Here is a 22,163-nt window from a genome sequence, read left to right on the forward strand (position 1 = left end):
TTCATAGTGCAACCATGAAGTTTACACTCACTAACTCGACTTTTGAACGTGGGATACTAGGTTCGGAACTCGTTACCGCCAACCTGTTCCTTTTCTTATTTTATTCATTTTTTCACTTCGTTTCCTTGTACTTCATCTTTGCAGAGGCCAAACTAGAACGTAAGCTGGAGCTTGCGCGAACAAGGAACGCGCGGATAACAAAGGCTACTGAGAGCGAGAGCAAGGCGGACGTGGCCTCGCGGCCAAACCGTCTCCCTTACGCAACAGCCGGCGCGCCAGCGTGGCATCAGGTGTTCCCCTTTGCTGAGCGTACACAGCTCGACTCGTTGGTTGTGAATAGCATTGTGAAACATCGCCGGTGAGTGAAAAGCCGGCGTTCTTGTTGCTTCTTCCTCTGCTCGTCCGTGTTTACTTGTGCACTGTAACGATGTTTCTTATTGCTGTGCCATTTTGCCCGTTCTGCTCCGACGAGGCATGCACGTGACGTGGCATCATGCCCAAAGGGAATTCAAATGTCGTTTCATTAGCATAGATGACGGCTTTTCTTCTCACGGAGCCATCTGATGGTTTGGCGTCAATAAACGTAACTTCAGAAATGCGATGTTTTGCTACAGCATTACGATCAACATTCTTCGTGATATGAGTTCTTGCATATTGTTTTGCCCACAAGGACACCCTCTTATCTTTAAATGCTGTCTATAGGACCAAATACACATTGACTTAGGTTTTAATATCACGCCATCTCACATGGCTTCTAACAGCGATGGTGTTCATTGTGACGTGCTGCCGCTTCATTACTAGCGGCATTTATACAATACTATCATGATAGATCAGGACGTAGAACCAATTGCTTCTTCGCAGTGTGCTTCATAAGCTTTTATAAGCATTTTATAAAGCATTTATAAGCTTTTACCACAAGGTATTATGTGCGTCATCCGACCCGTCGGTGTATCTCCCCCTTCTGGATGGCTCCTCCAGCTGACTCCACCTTATAAGTACCATAAACACAATTCCAACAAATAAAGTGTTTTCTATGGAAGCCAAGATCATCGTGGTACCTCTCAATGAGTGTTAGTATAGTTGAAAAGGAACGTACTTTTCATCATGTAACGAGTGCACGGAATAGTCCTTCTATCCAAGCCACTCACTTGGTCACGTGGAGCAGGTGCAACGTCGATGTTCATTCGACAGTTTGGCACCGGTTGTGGAACTGTCTCGGCCTTGTGAGGATTAGAGGCACCCGCAGTGAACGGCGCTATACGTCCCTGGAGGCATCGACGACAACACCACTTCAGGCCTATGCCCTGGAGTTATGAAGTGCCTATGGCAGTTTCGTGCGAGAGAAAATAAACTTTAGTATAAAACAGCCTATATTCCAAACGTTTTTCACGTGGAATGCCGGCCAGTTATGAACGAGTTATTTCTGTTATATCTCAAAACTCATTTTATTAAGCCCACTACGGACCATCATCCAAGCTTAGGCTGCGCACCATCTTTCTTTGTGAAGTTTCTTTAATATATATATATATATATATAAGACCATTAATGTTTCTGCATCCAGGCAAATATATACAGTGAAGTACATGACGATGGCCGGGGTGCGGCCATCGTCAGCATCATATTATTATCTTATTCATCATATTATCAATCTTAATATTCCTCAAGGCTCTCTTTTGGTTACACTTGATGTGGCATCCTTGTACACCAACGTTCCACATGAAGATGGCATCAGGGCAGCCGTCAATTCTTACGAAGCAGCATTACCCGAGAAACTAATCAACAGCAATATGTTATTCACTTTGCTGACTCTTAATTTAGAACTAAAAAGCTTCGAATTTCAAGGTCAATACTATGAACAGGCTAGTGGAACGTCAGTGGGTACGCGAACTGGCCTAAACTACACCAATATATTTATGGGTGAGCTAGAAAATAAACTTTTGCTAAAACGGGCACTAAAACCTTTGTATTACAAGCGTTACATCAACGATATTTTTATGATTTGGTCACATGAACAGAAGCTGCTTTCGTTCATTTCTGACTTTAACAATGCCTATCCATCGATATCGTTTTCTCAGATGTATTCTGCATCTACAATTCACTTTCTTGATGTCAGCCTTTCAGGGCTAAATAATAAATTTGTCACCCCTACAGCACATAGCTCCACCTATGGTGCTACAGGCGAGCATCCTGAGCACCGCCACAATGTAGAAGACATATGCCATAGTCTAAGCCTGGATGAAGTTGGTCTCCTTAAACGCGGTATGAGCTTGTGTCCCATCAACAACGCAGTAAACGAACATGAACTCCACAAATGTATACCAGAGGTTTCAAGAAGCATGCGCATCAAGGAGTTCTTTATCGATAGACCGGACGTAGGAAAACAAGATAAAGACTTTCTTAGACCACCTAGCACGTGGACACCGGAAGCCGAACAGCGTGCATACTTGGATTTATAAATAAAGCTAATCTCAAAGGAAATTCTAGGGTCAGCGTGGCATTGGCGGAAATGCAAAAGTTGGTCCCCCGCTCAGCACCAAATCCTTAAAAAACTCGCGGAAAGGAATAATACTATAGTAAAAGGAGCAAACTAAGGCGGTCGTATCGTAATCGTATCTGGCGTATAGAGAAGTGCAAGCATGAGGCCTCCAAACAACTGAGCTACCAGGCTGATTATATGAAACTCGACTCTAACGCACCTTCAGGTTACACCAATACTGTCCAAAGCACAGTAGTGGAGTTCCTGTCTAGGGAACTAATCACACAGTCGAATATCGCTTTATGATGCTCAATGACAAAAAAACAGGCCGCTTTTATCTTCTTCCTAAAATACATAAAGTGTACGTCAAAGAAATATTTACGACAGAAATCCCAGGCCCACCAACTGTGCCTTTTAGGAAGACACCTACCGAGTCGCTACATAAATTCTTATATCACCACCTGTCAAACATCCCCACCTCCCTCCCATCATTTGTTCAAGACACGCCGCACTTTCTTCGAATTATCGAGGGCACCAACGCCAACCAAATTCTTTCCGACCCCGGTATTCTAGTCAATTTGGCTGCTTCTGCCCTTTACACTGACATACCCACGAGTGAAGGAATTGATGCCGCATTGAAATCTCTCACAATTAACCCCCAAGCGCACGCTCCTGAAGATTACCTGTCGCTACTTACATTAGCTCTCCCACTCTCCTATTTCGAATCGGGTTCTATTCAATATCTGCAAACTTTCGGCACTAGCCTGGCAACGCTATTCGCTCCCACGTATACGAACATTTTCATGGAACAGCTTGAGGTGGACTTGTTGAAATCCTACCCTTTAAACCCCGACACCTATCTTCGTTACATTGACGACATATCTATAATGTGGGAACGTGGCACAAGCCTGTTAAACAACTTAATTAGCTATTTCAATAGCTTTCATCCGAGCAATAAATTTACTGCTCACCACTCACCTAGTTAAATCAACTTCCTCGACCCGACGGTCTGCATAGAAAACGAGAAACTGAGAACGACTCTTTGCCGGAAGGCTACGAATAACCAACAATATTTAGACAACAACAGCCATCATCAGCGACACTGCCAGCAAGGCATTTTTGTCGGACGAGCGAAGCGAATAAGAACAAGGTGCATCGAAGAGAACGATGATATCCCCCACCCAAGTGACCTTGAAACAACGTTCGCAGAAAGAAACTATCTCCCCAGGTTGCTCTCAATAGACCTTATGATGTCGCGCCAAGATTGAAGAGACAGTGGGCATTTGGTACACCAGAGTCTGACAGACCGGCAACTTTTACAACAAAATATTCTAATGCACTCCCAAACATAAACAACATCCCACAAAAATAGCACTCAATATTACAAAGTAACGAGTGTTGATAAAAAACGTTCCCGGATGTATCAAGGGTGACCTGTCACCTCAACAAAAACTTTGAAGATATCTTACTGGACGCAAAAGTCAGCCAACACCATTCCCCCGTAATAAAACCATGTCGTCGTCCCAGATGCAAGACCTGCAGGCACCTTCAAAGTTCCATTAAAATTAAAGCACCGCAAATAGTCGTGCAAACCAAGTCAACAAAAGCTTTACTTGTGCAAGTTCGAATGTGATTAATGTGCTTGAATGTTCATTCTTTATGAAATATTATGTCCGTGAAATCCGACAATCAATGAACATCAGATTAAACGAACATCACGCAGTCACAGCTAAAGAGCTTCCCAAAGCCATCGCCGAGCATTTCAACCAACCAGGTCGCAACGTTGATGAACTCAAAGTCTACGTACTCCAGTCAAATTTTAGTTCTGAACCACAAAGAAAATACAGAGAATCATAACTTATCTGCAAGTTCAAGACATTGTAACTAATAGGAATAAACATTTCAAGGGGACCTTTTGAATCTATTCGGTATGCTAAATTTCTGCCTGTAGGCAACCACAGGTTAAGGTTGCTTAGTGTCTTTTGTTCTCTTTCCTTCCTTTCATTCCTTTCATTTATTTTGTCGCGAAGCACTTTGAACAGTAAGCGTTCGCGACTAGAACGTTGGAGCAGCGAGAGGTAGTGTAGCCGACCGAGCACCGAAACAAGGTTGTTCTTTCTCGTCGTCGTAGTCTCTCTCCTAGCCACAGCCCCACTGCTCCCTATTTTACAGTACAATTTATTCATTTCATTTCTATAGTTTCAGCTTATTTTTCCCAGCACCGGTCGCTCTTTCTATCATCTCATTCAGACACACGATAGCCCACGACGACCAGCAATGCAGGTCATAGCGGGTCGCTGTGCACGCCGTTGACAGGTGGCTGACAGACGGCCCTGTCAACGACCTTGCGCACTGCACTCCTTTATTCTCAATGCTACACTTTCGCCGCTAACACACCTTCGCTCGTTGGTGCTACCCTTTAGGGGAACCTTACCTATATAAACTGTGCCGAGGAAACCATTTGTCGCCTTGAAAAAGACAAGTCCACTTGTCAAAACGTTGTCTCCCGCTTTCACATTGTTGTTGTTTTGCTCACGGTCTTGAATTTCCATCTGCCGCCATCCGCCTCTTTTGCTTGAATATTGCGTGCAGTATTCGCGCTATCCATGTAGAAAAATAGTACTGGTAAGCTTTAAGTGGGAGAGGCCTGATTTAAAAGAAAAGTCTGTAAGACTCTCTTTGTACAATCAAAGAAGATCGAGGAGAATAACTTTTGTTTTATTACGAAAACGGATACAAAACACAAAAGACACCAGCCACATGCACGCTCTGTTCTGTATGCGCAGAATCACCTAAGGTTTAAGGCAGCATGGCGTCAACACTGTTTTTCTTAAGCTTCCTATCTGTGTTCGTGAATTTTTGTGTCCTTGCTCCAGCGACACGTAAGTACAATACGCAAGTTCACTTGTGCTTAGGTTAGTGGGTAACCAACCACATGGTTAGCAATCTCCAAAATGGAGCGATAGGGCCACTGGCATTTACATTACTGTGTGCGTGGGCAAATGTGAAGCCTTATTTGCTGAATAGTTTCTTTTTCGTAACTCCTCGTCGTCTCTCACTTTGCCGTTTCATTTCATAAGACAATCTTCTCAGCTCTTGTCTATCAACGGCCTGATGAACACGCGTCATGTACACCCCTTTGATAGAGTACGCGCAGACAGGAACGAGAAAACGGAAAATGTTTATTTTAGAAAATGGCGAGCTTCTCGTAAAAGTAAAACTCTTTGCTATATGACTTCTTAGAAAATAATATTGCAGAAAATGAATATCATTGTTATGGTGGTCGGCGCATCTACAATTTTATTTATGCTTCAATGTTTATGATAATGAATATTTACCTTTGAAGATCGCATAAAGTAAGAAACGCCATATAGAACCCACATTCTATGCGTCGTCGTGTCGGTGCTTCTGCCTTGTTGTACTGTTCGATATTCTATATGTTAAATCATAAGCCCAAATTCTGATGGCTTTCTTTATGTAGCTACGCATGTATAAGCAGACGAATATATCGTAAACATTAACGTTGTTTATGTGAAATTTTATGGTGCCCTTCAATGAAGAGACGGAAACCAAATATTAAAATTTAACAGCAACTTTTCATCCAGTAGCTCCACATTTGTGGATAAGTAGGAATACAGGCGGCTTTCACATACACTGCTGTGCCACTGATTTTTCATTATGGGCGTTATATTTGTTATCAGCAGCGGTCTACATTCAGAACCGTGAAAGATCTAATGCGCCCTATAGTACTTCATATCAAGATCATCACGCCATATACCCCTCGGCTATGGTGTTAGGCTGCTGAGCACGAGGTCGCGGGATCAAATCCCGGCCACGGCGGCCGCATTTCGATGGGGGCGAAATGCGAAAACACCCGTGTGCTTAGATTTAGGTGCACGTTAAAGAACCCCAGGTGGTCAAAATTTCCGGAGTCGTCCACTACGGCGTGCCTCATAATCAGAAAGTGGTTTTGGCACGTAAAACCCCAAATATTATTATTATATACCCCTCTTTTACATCTCCTTCCTTGCCCTCTGATTAGAGTATCAGGATGGAGAATATAACTTCAGACGAACATCTCTACGTTTTCTCAATAGGTTCTCTCCTCTTTCTCACGTAGGACAATACGCAAGGGATTTGCACGAGTAAATGAGTGCTAATTGACGATGTTCAAATGTGAAACAGAAAATTATCGCTCAAGATTTAGTATAATGATATGAAACAGTGATAACAGTACGAATATGCCTACGCCATAGTGGGAAAGTTCAAATGTCATTTCGTGCTGTGCAGGTTGATTGTTGCACCATTTTATCTTTGTACACTAAAACATATTACGCGAACACATGTGTGAAGATGCACCAGAAAGTTAAGGAAGGTAAATGAAGAGTCACTAGAGAGATTTAGTAAACAGTACACTTCGACGTGCCATAGTTGCCCGATGCGGCATCGATGGCAACTGCGCGGTGCCAGAAATACGCTTACAGTAAGATATAGGTAACAAACTGGAGGAATGATTCGGTATTGTTGGGGAGTTAATTCCAAGAAACCGAGATATGCAAGGTATGGCGCTGCAGATCGCGCAAAGGCGTTTTATTCAAGTCAATTGCATTAAGCAAATGGTAAAATTTTTCTTGCACACTCTAGTGAGCCTCCAATAGAGGAATTTGGAACAATAAGTGATTCGAATCTTGGAAGCAATGGAAATTTGTTAAGCAATTAAGACGGGCATGACAAATTATGCGCGATTTCGAAACACTTTGAAGTTTCCCAGTTTAAAGAAAGATTGTCTAGGTGATTAGGGCTTCAACGGCAGGGCACTGCTTGAGATATGTGTGCGCATGAAATTATACAAACATGGACCCTGAGTTTGCGTCATTTATTGTTCGTGTATGACTCGACAAGCGCGCGTCCATTGAATCGACAATGACGAACTAGCTAGCCTATTATAGCACCTGAGAGAATATTTGGGCGTCCGCGTCAAAATGTGAATGTATGGGTTGGGCAGTGTTGAAGCTCCAAAGGCATATCTTATATATTGTGCTGTTTACACTCCCATTTGCAAATTAGAAGCAGATTTTAAAATAATGCGACATTCCTCCTCAGCCTAAATGAATTATTTGCTAATATAGATATATTATGCAGAAATATTGAATAACGAATTCAATATTTATTACAGTGTCGATGGCGCATCATTCAGTCCACTATTAAAAGAAACAATATCAGTTACCTTATCTGTTTGGTTCAAATATAATAGGGCTGACAGGTGCGCTTGGACATTTACTTTAATTTTTCGTGATTTGTGAGATATCTATAAATACAGTGGCCAGGTTTACCTAACGGTATTATCCAGTTATTTATTTGATTTCAGCAAATGAAGCTGTCTTTGAGTGCCTGTGCTGGTACTCTCAAATTCATACGGCGACATCATTGATATAAATGAAGTTTTGTAACCAGCCTAGGAGATGTATTGTGTGACTAAGCATTTCGTGCCACACAGAACGTTAGCAGAAATCCCATTTCATAGATTAAGACGCGCATAAAATATCGTAGAAAGTCAACTAACTTCTCTAATGGATGACATCGACAAGGTTCCTCGCAGGGTATATTTATTTACAAAACACTTACACGTGCAAAGAAATTCCGTTTGTAGGCCCGTATGAAGCGCTGCAACAGTAAGTACCAAAATATTAGGCCTTCTGCTTATTTTTCCTATGCGGCAGCTGCGTCATTATGGCTTTCTACTACTAAAACGAAGTTATGGGTTTAATAACTGGCCCTACAGGGGAATTGTGGCAGTATAACGCGAAAAAAAAACGCTCGTGTAACTTCGTTTTACAAGTCAAGAGTAAGGAATGGGTTTCAGCCACATATACTAACTATACAGACTCTCTCTATTTGCGCCGCTCTCAACCCACGCCTTCCATGAAACACTTCAATGGGCGAGATGAGAAACGTAATCTGACAAGCTCCACGTTTTACTAAATATGAAACATCTGAATCTTTAATATTAGATAAGCATACGTTGCCTTCAATATGTTTGTTTTTGCTTCATTGTATGTTTCCCGGTATGGTCGTGTTCATCACATCACAGATGTAATCTACATTGGCCAGAAAAGCAGTGTCTTTTTAGAAAACTTGTCTTATAAGGTGCCTTTGTTCAATATAGAAGTTCTCTATCCCAGAACAGTGATAAAATGGCGCGGTTCTTTCCACGTTCCAGTGACTGTGCCAAGCCACCATGATTGGGAGGTTAACATAGTTCTCATCGAGGATGGAATGAATCAACACCCTGGAACTAGCGTGCATTCGAAAGAAGCATACTACCAGGAGGTGTTTCTATCCGTAAGATCTGAACTGCATATTGTGTATTCTTCGGTGCTAAGTGGAGGACCATTAGTTTTGATGGGGTAACGACATCGTGGTATTGTAATGATATATATATATATATATATATATATATATATATATATATATATATATATATATATATATATATATATATATTTATATATATATATATATATATATATATATATATATATATATATATATATATATATATATATATATATATAATTATATTCCACGACAGTGCTGGAGTTTATATTAGGCGGAGCTTCAGGCACTCATTTAACTAAACAATCGGTAATTTACGCCAATGCATAGATTTCCTTTTTGTGTCATTCTTGGCAGCTTGTATTTTGCAATGCTTATGTTCATTTTTCAAAAGGTTAGGATTTATTCTGCCTGAATTTCCTCTGTGCTCTACACCGCTCTCTGCAGGCATCAAACCAGGCAGATAAACGATGTTAGTAATCTGCACAGCAATGCCACAAATACGGATGAAGATGTATGAAACACCCTGAAGGAATAACGTTGATGGCATGTTTATTCAGAGACATGCATTAGGGGGCTACACTTCAGAATTGCGTACCTCTTGTGCCACATAGGCACGTAAGTAATGTGGAGGATTGCTGAAGAAAGGACGTACACCCGGCGACACATCGCGAAAGGTTAAACCAAAGAATGTTAGGAATGTAAATTATCCGTTGATAGTATTCCACACTTCAATTAACGGGACGGCATACTTTAGAAATACCTGTTAGCCCACATGATGAGTTGAGTTTTTTTTGCAGGAATCATTTTGGTTACGCAGTTCAAATGTGCGGTTACTGATACTAATTTGGCTGTCACCGTGAAATTCATAAAGAAAGAAAGGCCTATTCATACTTGAATTCGCAGCGCATATAACGTTCGTACGAAACCTTCACTTATAACCTTCAATCAGAAACTTATTGGCCGAGATAATTACCGATGCAGCCGAAGCAGTTCGCATGTCCAACTTAGGAATATTCAATATAAAGCTTCAGTTTAAGATCACAGCATAGCTGATAGGATTTGCTAGCGTTACACTCGCTGTGTAATTTCCAACACCGGAAGCAATCCAACAGTAGGCCAGAACGAGGCTTCTTCTAGAACTTTAGCAGCATGGACCGTAAACTAGGCATGCTCCGCATCTATACCAAAAATTATTTGCCATACTGAGCAAACTTACAGAAAAGAAGAGTTTTTTGGTTCATTGTTCTTACTGTGTGCTGGCCCCACATGTGTAGAAGCTAGAACGCCAGTCGTTCGCCAATGCTCATAGCAAATCGTCTTTCCTTTTCCGAATGTTCGTCCATTGCAGGCTTTCCCTCTTAAGCTAGAAAATTTGGCTCTTAAACCTGGCGTCACTTTGAACGTTCCACTCATGCGTGACGTGGCACCAACGCACACACTAGAATTTGTATGGAAGTCCTCTCGTTACAGCAGGCATGACCGGCATAGCAAGTGAATTAAAAACATTGCTCCATAGCGGTATTCAAAACATTCTGTTAGGCCTCGCTGCGTCGTTCCTTCGTGCGACCAGAATATACTGAAGCCGCAGACACCATGGACGCGAAGCAAGAAATACAAGGTGCCGTCCACCTGTTGCTCGGAAACGCAACATACAAGAAGAACGAGATGAAGGAAACCGGCTGTTTTCGAAGTAACCACAAGCTGAAAAGCTACAAAAATTGTGCATCAGATAGACAATTCGTCACAGACAATACCTATTCATTTCAAAGCGCCAAGTTGCAAATCGCATATATGAGTCAGAGCAATCTGGAAATTCAAGAGATACGGAGGATGCGAAGAATATGGTAGATAAAATATATTGTTGTATCTGTACATAACATGTAGAAAGAGAAAACGCGAACAGGTCGGAGAAAGCACCAAAATTATTTTTTTTTTGCCATAGCCAAAGCGTTATTCTTTTTTTGCATTTGCTGCATGTCAAATTGAAAAACAAGCAATACTTGTACCACTGTTACTATAGTAATCTTCTTATTCCAAAAAATGTGTTTTTCTTGCGAACGCTACATTTGTTTGCGTAATATAAAAGGGTGCACTAAAAACAAAAACAGCTCTGGAATGGGACCTCGAATAAAACACCGCTAAGCTTGAACGGGCTTGTCTTCCGCAGACGAGCGCTGTGAAAATGTTATGGAGCAACTTTATACTGACAGCTGGAAATTCAACTAACAAGTTACACGATACAAATTGCAGTCTTACTTTTATCCTTGCGGTCCTGCCTTTTTTGAAGGCTTGTCATTCACAATGACATGGCTAAATAGGGACAGCAGCAGAAAAGAAGATGTGAGCCATAGTCTAGCAGATTGTCCTTTTGGAGAAGCTCCGTGCATACAGTTTTAAATTGGCGGATGACGGTGGTGACTAAAGAATAATAATTAGTCAACACAGTATGAGATATATGGAAAAGCAGGGAAACACATACTTCTTGTGTTTCAACCTCGGGCTGCTTTTTTAAATCATGGAATATATTTTTTTTACCATAGTAAAAGCCCACTTTCAAATTTTATTATTGTCGATCTCGTCCGTGCTTGTGAGGTACAACTACACCAGCGGCGCTTGTAAGTGCGGTAAAAGGGATGTGGCAGATGAAAGAGAAACTGCCAATGTGCACAAACCGTCGAAATGAAGTGTGTTTAAATGAACCATTTCTGTGTACAGCCTCCCTAGGTCCGCATGACTATACATGTATCGTCCGCCGAATGGCTCGATGTTTTAGCTGAAGAAGCAGACAAAATTATGGAAGTTGGCAACCGAGGCATCGCTGCCGTCCACCTATTGCCGCCGACGCACCATTTCTTGATGACTATCTTGAGAGCATCATTGAATCGAATGCATACGTTGCATGACAGGTCGACAAGCTTGCGACTAAGCTGGCTGGATTTCGTCCACAAGCTGCTCGTTCATTACTCGAGCCGCCATTATATGGGCGCAACTACCGAGTTTCTCCTTCACCACCTCGGTCATCTTGAATCTGTTGGTACCACGCTCATTACAACACCCTACTCTACGGTACTTGGGCTACTCAACGCTACGCCCTAGGACTTTAAAGTGGTGGTAAAGGGTGTAACTACATTGTATCGACTGACCGTCTTAAAACAGCTCAATTAGACAACGAATCGATGAGCATACATACCACCGCAAATGCCTCCGAACGTATATATAGCCATCCTACCAGCCGTTTTGCTACAGATAAGAGATTCATTTTATTTCCTGACGCACCACTCAGCATCCCCTTAGCTTAATAAAGGGGAAATGAGAAACCCGCTCAAACGTAGCATTTACTATAAAGGCAACCTATCCGTCTTCCTCGAAAGGAAAGCCTCGCCGTTGAAGAAAAAACACTCTTTTCTTCAACTGCGAGCTTTTTCTTCCGACGAACCCGTATGGGTCTCCTTTGCAGCAATTGCTACGTTTGGGTGGGTGTTCTCATTTTTCCTTGCTTATTCTCTCCACCTTGGGGGTTTCCGCAGAACTATTACGTCAGCCCCTTAGGTTCCCCACTAGGCGCAGGATCTGTCGTGTCTACTTCTTTTCGGTGTGCCGGCTCCAAGGGTGAACAGAAAGATGAAGCCGCACGCGCTTAGTGTACTGCTTGTTCCCCTATCGCCATGTGTTAGGGAGGGTAAGTGGTAAAGTATATTGTACCGGGACTGTACTATGTACCGGTACTGAATGCGCCTCTGCATTACCTACACTCTTTCTACGCCAACTTGAGCAACTATCCATGTACCATTGGGAATGTTCCAATCTATAATACAGAAAGACTGCTTAAATTTCCTTAATGCTGAGCAGAATCAAACCCGCCATAACTTTTCCTCGATGACGTCAACGTGACGCTTTCGCAGGCTGCACCATATATTCACGTGGTAGTCCCAGTGCCTCGAGTTGATGATTAATTCGCCCTCGCTCTGTGATCGGCTAACCTGCTGTTCTGCCCAGATGGTAAAGCGACTGCCCGGGATAGGCATTGGTCCCTGGTTCAACTTACGGACTAGGAATAACTTGTTTTTCAACTGCAAGGCTTTCTTTCTGAGAGACCCGCATGGGTTTCCTCTGTAGCTTCGTGCTACAATTCGGATGCATGGCAATTTTTCCTTTTCGTGTACTTTCCTCCACCTTGCGGGCTTCCGCAGAACTGATTAGCTATATTCAGGGTCCCAGTGCCGTGAGTTGGCGCCTAGTTCACCCTCGCTCTGTGATAGACAATCCTCCTCGATAGCTCAGTTGGTAAGGCTGAACTGATTTGCCATATTCAAGTGGTATGTGTAGCTGTTCAATGAACGACTTTCACGCCAACGCTTTAGCGAGCTGCGCGATGAATGAACTGGGTATCTGGACCTGGTCAATGAACCTCTCGCCGACTTGATTCACTACTACATAAAAGTGTTTTTCCGAGCGTGAAAGAAAGCCGCAAATGCATACAAAATTTCCGCGCGACGCGCTGCTCGAAGCACTTTGCGTGTATTCGCGAGCTTCTATCGCGCAGCGAAAAACACTTCTATGTAGCATGCATTGGGCAACAGAAAGTTGTATCGGGAGTTTTTCACATTGGTATACAATTTTCTCATTGACACTTTTCATCTAACTATAACATTTGAGAAGTGTAATAATTAATTAGGGTTAGTTACGCAATTATGTAGGATGAAAAAATTTTCTCAATTGCTCGAAGCGATGGAAAACAACATTACCTTGTGTCTGTCTAGCTACATGGCATTCGAATATATTAAACTATGGCTAAAGTTAGCTGGGACATATTATAATTGCGCCGTAAGGCCCGGTTTACTTGCAGGCTATTTACAGAAAATATGTATACAGATTACCTACTGGAAAAGACGACCTAAAGAACGAGATGTAGTCTTGAGAAAGAGAAGGGACACAAGAGAAAAGGAGACGTGTCGGTCGCTGCAGTTACGGAGGTCCTTCCGAGGCCCGCACCTCACAAATGTGCGATGAGGAGGTAAATAGACTAGGGGTAAGGCGTATTTTGTAGGAACTAATTCCAGGTAAAGGTACTCATGATTACCGCAGAAAAATCACTTCCCCCATTGTTGCGACGTTTTTCTTCTTTGTTACTACGTCGAAACGGCTAGTAACCATATCCTTGCTGTCAAAAACCCTCTATAAATAAATTTCAACTTTGGTTCGTGACGTAAGGTATACCGCCGTCCCTCGTTTGCTACATCTTGGTACCGCCGAAAATAAAGTTAATTGAAGATGCGGGACACCTGCAAAATCACGTGCAATGAGCAATACACGACATTCGAGGCGTAGTCGAACTGCTGAACACATCACTTATCTAAGCTGCGAGCATTTCATTTGAAATTTGTTTGCAGCTCTCACAATGAACAAAAGCTTCTTTTTTTCTGTGGTGCAGCACGTATTTTAGTCACATCCTTTAGAAGATAGCAATCCCTCGGCATGTGCATTATTGGCTATTGGCACTGCTTTTGTTGGCAGTATATTGAGCCAGCACCATTGTTGCCCCAAAGGCGTTTAAAAAGCAATGTATATATAGCGCCTCTGCCCCGTGTGGATTAACGTCCTTAACTAGCATTCCGATCAACAAACCTTGTACTATAATTTTTCATTGGAGGAGTTATATCTGTGCCACTGTTCTCCATATATAATAATAACGTTAGCCTCCGTTGAATATAGTCAGTTTAGGTAGCTGATCACACCTGCTTATATCGAATCCCAAGGTGTAAGTAAAATATTAAAAATTTGGAATGAAAATGAGTGCAAGTGCAGTTTATTGAATGCTTTCAAACAGCACAATGCACGAAATAACAGTACAATGAGAAAGCAGTTTTATATATAGCAATATTTTCTTGCGTAAAAAATGCAGCACTCAAAAACCTACAAACATAGACAATGTTAGCAAGGGGTAGTAGATATTTGCGATATCTTTGTTGCGAACATCCTAGCCATTAGTGAGTGTATTACCTAAATTTTATGTTGCTCTATGTCGGACTGGTTGCGCAAGCGCCAGACGAGCATATCAATTATCACTGCAATAGCTATGATCATCATCAGCAGCAGCACCCGATTTATATGTGCACCGCATGTCTAATGCCTCTCCTAGCGTTCTCCAATTAGCAAAGCCTTGTGCTACCTGATTCCAACTTGGGCCTGCAAATTTCCTAATTTCGTCACCCCACCTAGCTTTCTGCCAATATCGACGGTGCGTCCCGCCCTTTCGCACCCATTCTGCAACTCTAGTGATTCACAGCTGACCCACTCTACGCATTACACGTCCAACGCAGCTCCATTTCTTTCGCCTAATGTCAACTAGAATATTTGTTATTCCCATTTTCTTTCTGGTCCACATCACTATCTTCCAGTTTGATAATGTTAAGCGAGACATTTTTCATTCAATAACACTTTGTGCGGTCCTTAATTTGTGTTCAAGCTGCTTTGTTAAAATTCAAGGTTCTGGTCCATATGCTAGCATTGGTAGGATAAAATGATTGTACAATTTTAATTTCAATGTATATTGGTGGCATGCCCAATTAGAATTTGGTAACACCTGTTGTATGCAAAACACTTTAATCTTTTGTAAATTTATTTTTCATATTCATGGTCACCTCTGAGTAATTGACTTAGGTAAATCTACTACTGCGCAGAACGCACAGGCTCTGTGTGTTCATGAACTCTTCTTCCCTTCCGAGGCTTAACAATACTTTCTTCTTCTTCGTATTATTATTCAACCCTACTTTTACACTTTCTATGATAAATTCATCAATCATTTATTGCAATCGTCAGTATTGCTGAACCGAACAATGTCATCTGCATGCCGAAGATTACTGGGATCTTTGCCGGGGATACACACGCCTAAGCATTTTCAGTTTAACAGACTAATGCCTTCGCAATCTCGGTGCAGTGAGTAGCAATGTGTCTCCTTGCCTGTCCACTTCCTTCAAAAGCAATTTCTACTTTTCTTGTGAAAGGCAACAATCGAATTATTGTACATATTGACACGTGTACTTGTCTTTTTCGAGTGACCGCTTTTGTCCGTCTAACAAATGTCATCACTATGCACGGGACGTGCCCGCACATATCGGAATTTTCTGTCACCGAATATTGTGTAATCTGATTTCATGTATGCATGACGCAAATGGTGTAGAACTTTCTAGAAGTCACGCGGGCACCAGCGATTACTCTGGAACCTTCGATGACTGATGTATAAAAACCGACTCGCTTGACCCGCTGATCAGACTTTAGACGCACGTCGACTGTGTTTGCCGCTGTCGCCGTTCTTTTAGTGTAGACTGTTTTAGGGCCCTAGTTCGCCCAATAAAACACGAGTTCCGTCATTCCCAGTTTTGTGGCTTTCTTTACCCTCACTACTACGTGACATCTGCCTTGTTAGACGGCGGAAAGCGGTCACCCGAAAAAGACAAACAAGTACACGTGTCAATGTATTTATGTGTATGACTGGCGTTGCGGGGAGAAATAGTGGCCTGGTGAGGGCGAACGGAACGGCTGTTGAGAACTCCACTGAGTGGCGGTGAAGTAGTCGGCGATGTCATAAGGGCGCTCTCCAAGCTGTGGACGCGGCGAGTTGAAGGCGAACCCTCCCATCCACAAGTCACGATATGGGCATCGGCGGTACACATGACCTTCTTCTCCGCAGTGAAAGCAGAGCGCGTGGTTATCGGCGGCTCGCCAAATGCCCGTCTTCCTCGCGTAACTGCGCTGGGTGACGGGTGGGCGTCCTGGCGGCGGCCGCGGCGGTGGACGACGGAATTGCGGCGTTACGGGGCTCTGGCGCGGGCACTGAGGGGAACCTTGACGGCGGGCGAGGGCGGCATAGGTCATCGCTTCCGGAACTGGAGGGGACAATTCGGGTTCCACTTCGAAAACGCCCCGTGACCGTCGAAGTTCGTCCTGCACCATGTCAGTTACTGAGGACACCTGAGGTTGTGACGAAAGTAACATTTCGCGCTGCTCTTCGCGCAAAATGACCCTGATAGTCTCATGGAGGTCACCAAGCCCAGTGCTTGTATGGCGCACTGCGGCATGAGCACTTGGCGATTATATTGCCTAGTGCGCATTTGCAGAGTTTTCTCAATCGTGGTTGCCTCTGCCAAAAACTGAGCTACGGTCTTCGGTAGGTTGCGGTCAGTTCGGCGAAATATTCTTGCTTTATACCTTGCATCCAGATGTGGACTTCTTTGTCTTCGAACATTTCTGGGTCGGCGTGCCGGAAAAGACGATTCATCTCTTCCGTGAATATGGCGATGGTCTCATTGTGTAGTTCTCCTCTGGTTTCCAGCACAACTTCGGCCCTTTCTTTTCGGACAATGCTCGCGATGGTCCTCAAGAAGTTGCTGCGCAACAGGCACGTCCCACGTTGTAAATGTGGACTCCCGAATCTCGAACCAAGTCCTCGCGGCATCTTCCAAGAGGAAGTACACATGGCGTAGCTAATTGTCAGAGACCCAGCAGTTCAAGGTCGAGTTCCTTTCGAAGGTTTCAAGGGAGGATTCTGGATCATCCGACGTAGCTCCACGGTAGGTAGCGGGCTCTCTGGGTCGCTGAAGCACGATAGGTGGCCCTGAGGCTGCCCATGTTGTTCTTGAGCTGGTCATGGTTTTCCTGGTCGTATCAAGCAGAAGTCTGTGCTTCGGGGGCAGTCCTTGTAGTATGCGGCTAGCTCGGTGGCCTTAGGTGACGTTGGTATGTTCCTCTGGCTTCGGGCATGAATCGCGGCTTTGCGGGGGCGTTAGGTACAAGAACGCCCTAGCACATCCTCCAGATGTGACGTAGCTGTACGGTGAAGAAAGCAGCAAAACTGGGAATGACGAAACTAGCGTTTTATTGGGCGATCTTGTGCCCTCGACAACAGGCTACAGTCGAAGAACGGCGACAACAAAGAACACAGTCGCTGATGGCCGAAAATCTGATCAGGGGGCCAAGCGCGTCGGTTTTTTACTTCTCCGCTATTTCTACACTATTACACTTTTACACTATTTGCGTCCCGCATACATGAAATCAGATTACACAAGGTTCGGTGATAACCGACAGGAAAAGAACCATCGATAACATTCGAGAAACTTCCGATGCGTGCGGGCGCGCCCCATGCTGAGATTTAACGTTTCTTAGGCTATGAAAAGTGGTCACCCGAAAAAGGCAAACAAGTACACGTGTAAATATTCTTCAAGATAACCTCATACACCGCCTGCACTCTTTCATTACGCATCTCTCCCATTGTTGCTAGTATCCCTTCTAAATAAAATGTCATACCATAATATATAAAACCCACATAGAGATAGATGTGCAGAGTTCAGGAACGGCGACCGCCGGGGCTCTCCGACGCCTAACGTTAGTCAGCGACGTCTAACGGTATCTGCTGGGCTCAAAATAAGAAGCGCCTTGGCACGCATGGCCGACGCATCTAATATTGGGCCCAGCCACTACCGTCAGAAGTCGCTGGCTGGCGCCGGAGCGCCTTGGCGTCAGCCGTTCGCGCGCTCTACGCAAGGGTGACGCGCACTGTACTCGTGAAGTTTTCCAATCACCTGATCGCTCACATGGACGTGAGCTATTGTAGAATATCCTATTATGAAGCCACCCTGTTTGCTTCTGAGATTCAGTTATGGTGTTCGCCTCATTTCCCAGAAAATTATCTTGATTATTATTTTCTACAATACAGAAACAATGTTTGTGGGCATATATTCTTCAATTCGTTAACGCCTCTCAACTTACGAATTAGTACGTTGTTGGTAATCTTCCAGCTCTCTTGTACATTTGAAGTCACGTGGAATTGGGTGTAAAGTGCTGTCTAAGCATGTATTCTCCCCTTTGAAACACACACGAGGCCTATTAGAAAGTATGCGAGGTGCGGACACCTGATGGATATGAAACAAGCCCGCTTGCATCAGCCGACCTCGAACCTTCGTGCGCATGTACGAATTCGTTCCCGCCTGCCGATAGCGTCAGTCGCTGGAACGCAGCGTTTGAGGGAGGTAGTGCGCAGTGCTCTCATCGGTTTTTTATTGCAAGGAAAATGGTGGAGCGACTTGAGTGGCGCTACTCTATCAAATTTTGCCAGTAACTAGGTCACAGCCAAGTAGGAACCGTTCGGAAGATTCAGACGGCTTTCGATAACAATGGTATTAGCAGCACACAGATTAGGCAGTGGTAGAACCGGTGTAAAGATTGCCGCACATTGGTGGAGAGCTCCGGTCGGCCATCAACAAGCCGAAATGACCAGGTCATTCCCTATGTCAACGCTGTGGGGATGCGTGACCATCGTGTGACTATTCTAGAAATTGCGGACGAGGTGGGCATCAGCAGTTTTTCTGCACATTCCATTATGACCGAAGATTTGGCCATGAAGAGAGGTGCGGCAAAATTCGTGCCGAAGCTGCTCACGGCGGAGCAGAAGCAACTTCGTATTGAAGTCTCACAAGACATGCTGGACACCACAAAGAGTGACCCGGACTTCGTGAACATCATAATCACTGCTGACGAGTCTTGGGCGTACGGGTACGACCTGGAAACCAAGTCCCAGTCGTCACAGTGGAAGCATTCCACGTCACCAAGACAAAAGAAGCCCACCAAGTGCGCAGCAACGTCAAAGTTATACTGAGTGCTTTCTTTGACTCCGGCGGTGTGGCACGCCACAACTACACATCCCAGGGTGAAAAAATCACAAAAGAGTACTACAGGGATGTCCTCCGTCGCCTACATGATGCCGTGTAGTGCATGAGACCGGAGTTCTGGCGAACAGGAAATTGGCGCATCCACCACGACAATGCTCCTGCACATCCCCCGCCCTGGATTCAGACTTTTGTTGTTCAACAAACTCCTGTTGCTCAACAGGCTCCTTACTCTCCTGATATTGCCCCCTGCGACTTCTGCCTGTTTCCCAAAATAAAGAGGCCATTGAAAGGAGCGCGATCTCAGACAAGAGAGGCCATTATGGCTGCAACGACAGCTGAGCTAAACTTCATTCCGAAATAGGGCTTATCGGAATGCTTCCCACAACGGTAGCACCGCTGGGAGAAGTGTGCATAGTCCCTAGGAGACTACTTTGAGGGTGATTAGTTTCCAACGCTCCAGTTCTGTCAGTTTTTTTTTCTTCGTCCAAAGGTCGGATACTTCTTTAACAGACCTCGTAGACTTTTATTAAATCTTTTCCTACCACTTTTCCCCGGACATGTCTTGCAAGACCCAAATAACCTCGCCGCTGGTTATAGAATGAGCTTGTTATAGGCTACTTCTACTTAAAGGGGGTGTGGCTAATCTGGGTACTGAACAGGTCCGTAAAGAATTCTTCTACTGGTTTACTATATCATTGAAATCACTCATGAAATTACCCTGCTTATATTTCATTGGTTACGTCTAGCCCTATCTTACGCAAAGTTATGTACTCACGGTTATCATGTTGCGGCTATTTTGCAAACTTTGTCAATTTCTTCAGTGTTACTTCAAATATCACCTAGTTTCATCTTCTTTATCAAGTTTGACAGTTTAGCGAATTCTGTCTGATTTCATGAGTTGGACACTATTGGGCTTTGTCGGCTTTCACAGGAGTCAGACAAGAGTTCTGAACAGGTTTCCTGAGGGTATGTAAAGCTTCGCCTGGTTGGCATGAGCAGGAAAAGTGGATAGGCGACGGTTGTGATGAAGGCTGGGAATTGCGGCTAAACGAAATGACACAGGGCCCAGAACGTCCGCAACACGGAAAGACCTAGAAAACCGGGGTAAGCAATTTTCCGCTTCCTCGATGTAAACGTAGTGTACTTCGAACCATGACTAAATCACCCGGCTAGAAAGAGCAAGCAACACTTTTCTGAGAATACTTGTTGAACTGCCCTTGGTGGCGCAGGTTTTTTAGCCGAGGTCTGAGACGAGCTGGTGCAGGGTCTTGCTGGAATCTACTTTTGCGGGGTGTTTTTGCAGAGACGTGTCGAAGCAAAGGAGGTGTTCTTTCGATAACCTTGATGTCCTCCTGTACAGCAGCTAAAACGGCGTAGTACGAGCGACTTCATGTTGGGACGTACCTCGAGTGAATACCACAGCGCAGTCCTCGCAGCTGTAGTGTGTGGTACATACGTAGAAATGAATGCTGTCTTATTTAGTGTGGCTAGTGCACTCAACCCGTCCATTTGTTTGTCGATGTTGAATGGGGCGTGGCGGCTTGTCATATGAAATGTTTAGGCAAGAAAATATTGAAGGTACGCGACCTAAATACCCTGCCACGTTCGGAAATCGCGAACTTCGGCGTCACCGGTCAGCGCCGCAACCGCTGTTGTAAATTTAACCTGTAAATAGTTGCTCGTCTTACTGACTCGCCCTTCGCGTAACATTGTGGTGGAGGTGGAACGTTCCCTGTCCTCGCCATGAAGCTCCGAAGCGGCCGCACCGTCCTCTTCTCAGCCATGGCTAGCGATGGAACCACCCCGAAACCGAAACCTGCGGGGACCAACCACAACGTACGTTACGGTTCCTAGTCTCCATGATCCTTGGAAATTCTCTGTGCAAAATGACGTTGATGTCGACGACTGGCTCAGCATGTATGAGCGTATTAGCCAAAGCCACCACTGGGACCCTTCCATCATGCTTGCCAACGTGATCTTTTATCTGGACGGGACACTGCGTCTCTGGTTTCGCACCCATGAGATTGAGCTCTCCAGCTGGGACATTTTCAAAGCTGCTTCGCGACCTATTTTGCAACCCGTCAGGTCGCCAACAGGCTGCGCGAAAAGACCTAGCCACCCGTGTCCAGTCGCCGACCAAATCGTATGTGTATGAGCACATACAGGAAGTGCTCACGCTATGCCGGAAAACCGACGAGCACATGACCGAGGTTGACAAACTGGACGATACCCTAAAAGGCATCGGTGACGACGCCTTCAATTTACTCGTCTACAACGACTTTTCTATCGTCGACGCCATCGTCAAAAAATGCTGCAGCTTCGAGGTAGCCAAAAGCCGCCGCGTCGTCTCACAATTTTCGCGGCTCCCAAACACCCTGCCACGTCCTCTCGCTCCGCTTTAACCGCCACACGACCATTTGAAGACACCGTCACACGTATCGTTCGCCGCCAGATTGAAGTGGCGCGTCCGGCCCCCCCTATTTCACGACCCCCTGACGGTACCTTTGATTATGCGGTCCCCACTATTTCTGTTATTTAAGCAGTTGTGCGGCAACAAATTGGAAACCTTGGAATCTCTACCACCTGCTTTTTCTGTCAACCTCATTCGGCACCCATTCCCATGTCCACAACCTGCAATGACCAGTATTTTGCTCCCACTCAGTTGAATATGACAACAGAGGTTG

At 44.3% G+C, this 22,163-nt stretch overlaps 1 protein-coding gene across 6 annotated transcripts in view; it reads left to right on the forward strand.

Annotated features, from left to right (window-relative positions):
- Positions 1-202: 202 nt before the first annotated feature.
- LOC142587412 (uncharacterized) overlaps positions 203-22,163 on the forward strand; it is a 116,242-nt gene continuing 94,281 nt past the window's right edge. The window contains exons 1-3 of one of the 6 annotated variants that reach the window (XM_075698409.1): positions 206-358; positions 5,263-5,358; positions 8,697-8,839. In XM_075698409.1, coding sequence (XP_075554524.1) covers positions 5,286-5,358; positions 8,697-8,839 — 216 coding nt within the window. In that variant the 5' untranslated portion in view covers positions 206-358; positions 5,263-5,285. Of the gene's footprint in view, positions 359-5,262; positions 5,359-8,696; positions 8,840-22,163 lie in introns of all 6 variants that reach the window. The other 5 variants (XM_075698411.1, XM_075698410.1, XM_075698414.1 and 2 more) reach the window with 5 other exon arrangements.

Source organism: Dermacentor variabilis, chromosome 7, assembly GCF_050947875.1.
Source record: "Dermacentor variabilis isolate Ectoservices chromosome 7, ASM5094787v1, whole genome shotgun sequence".
Lineage (NCBI taxonomy): Eukaryota > Metazoa > Arthropoda > Arachnida > Ixodida > Ixodidae > Dermacentor > Dermacentor variabilis.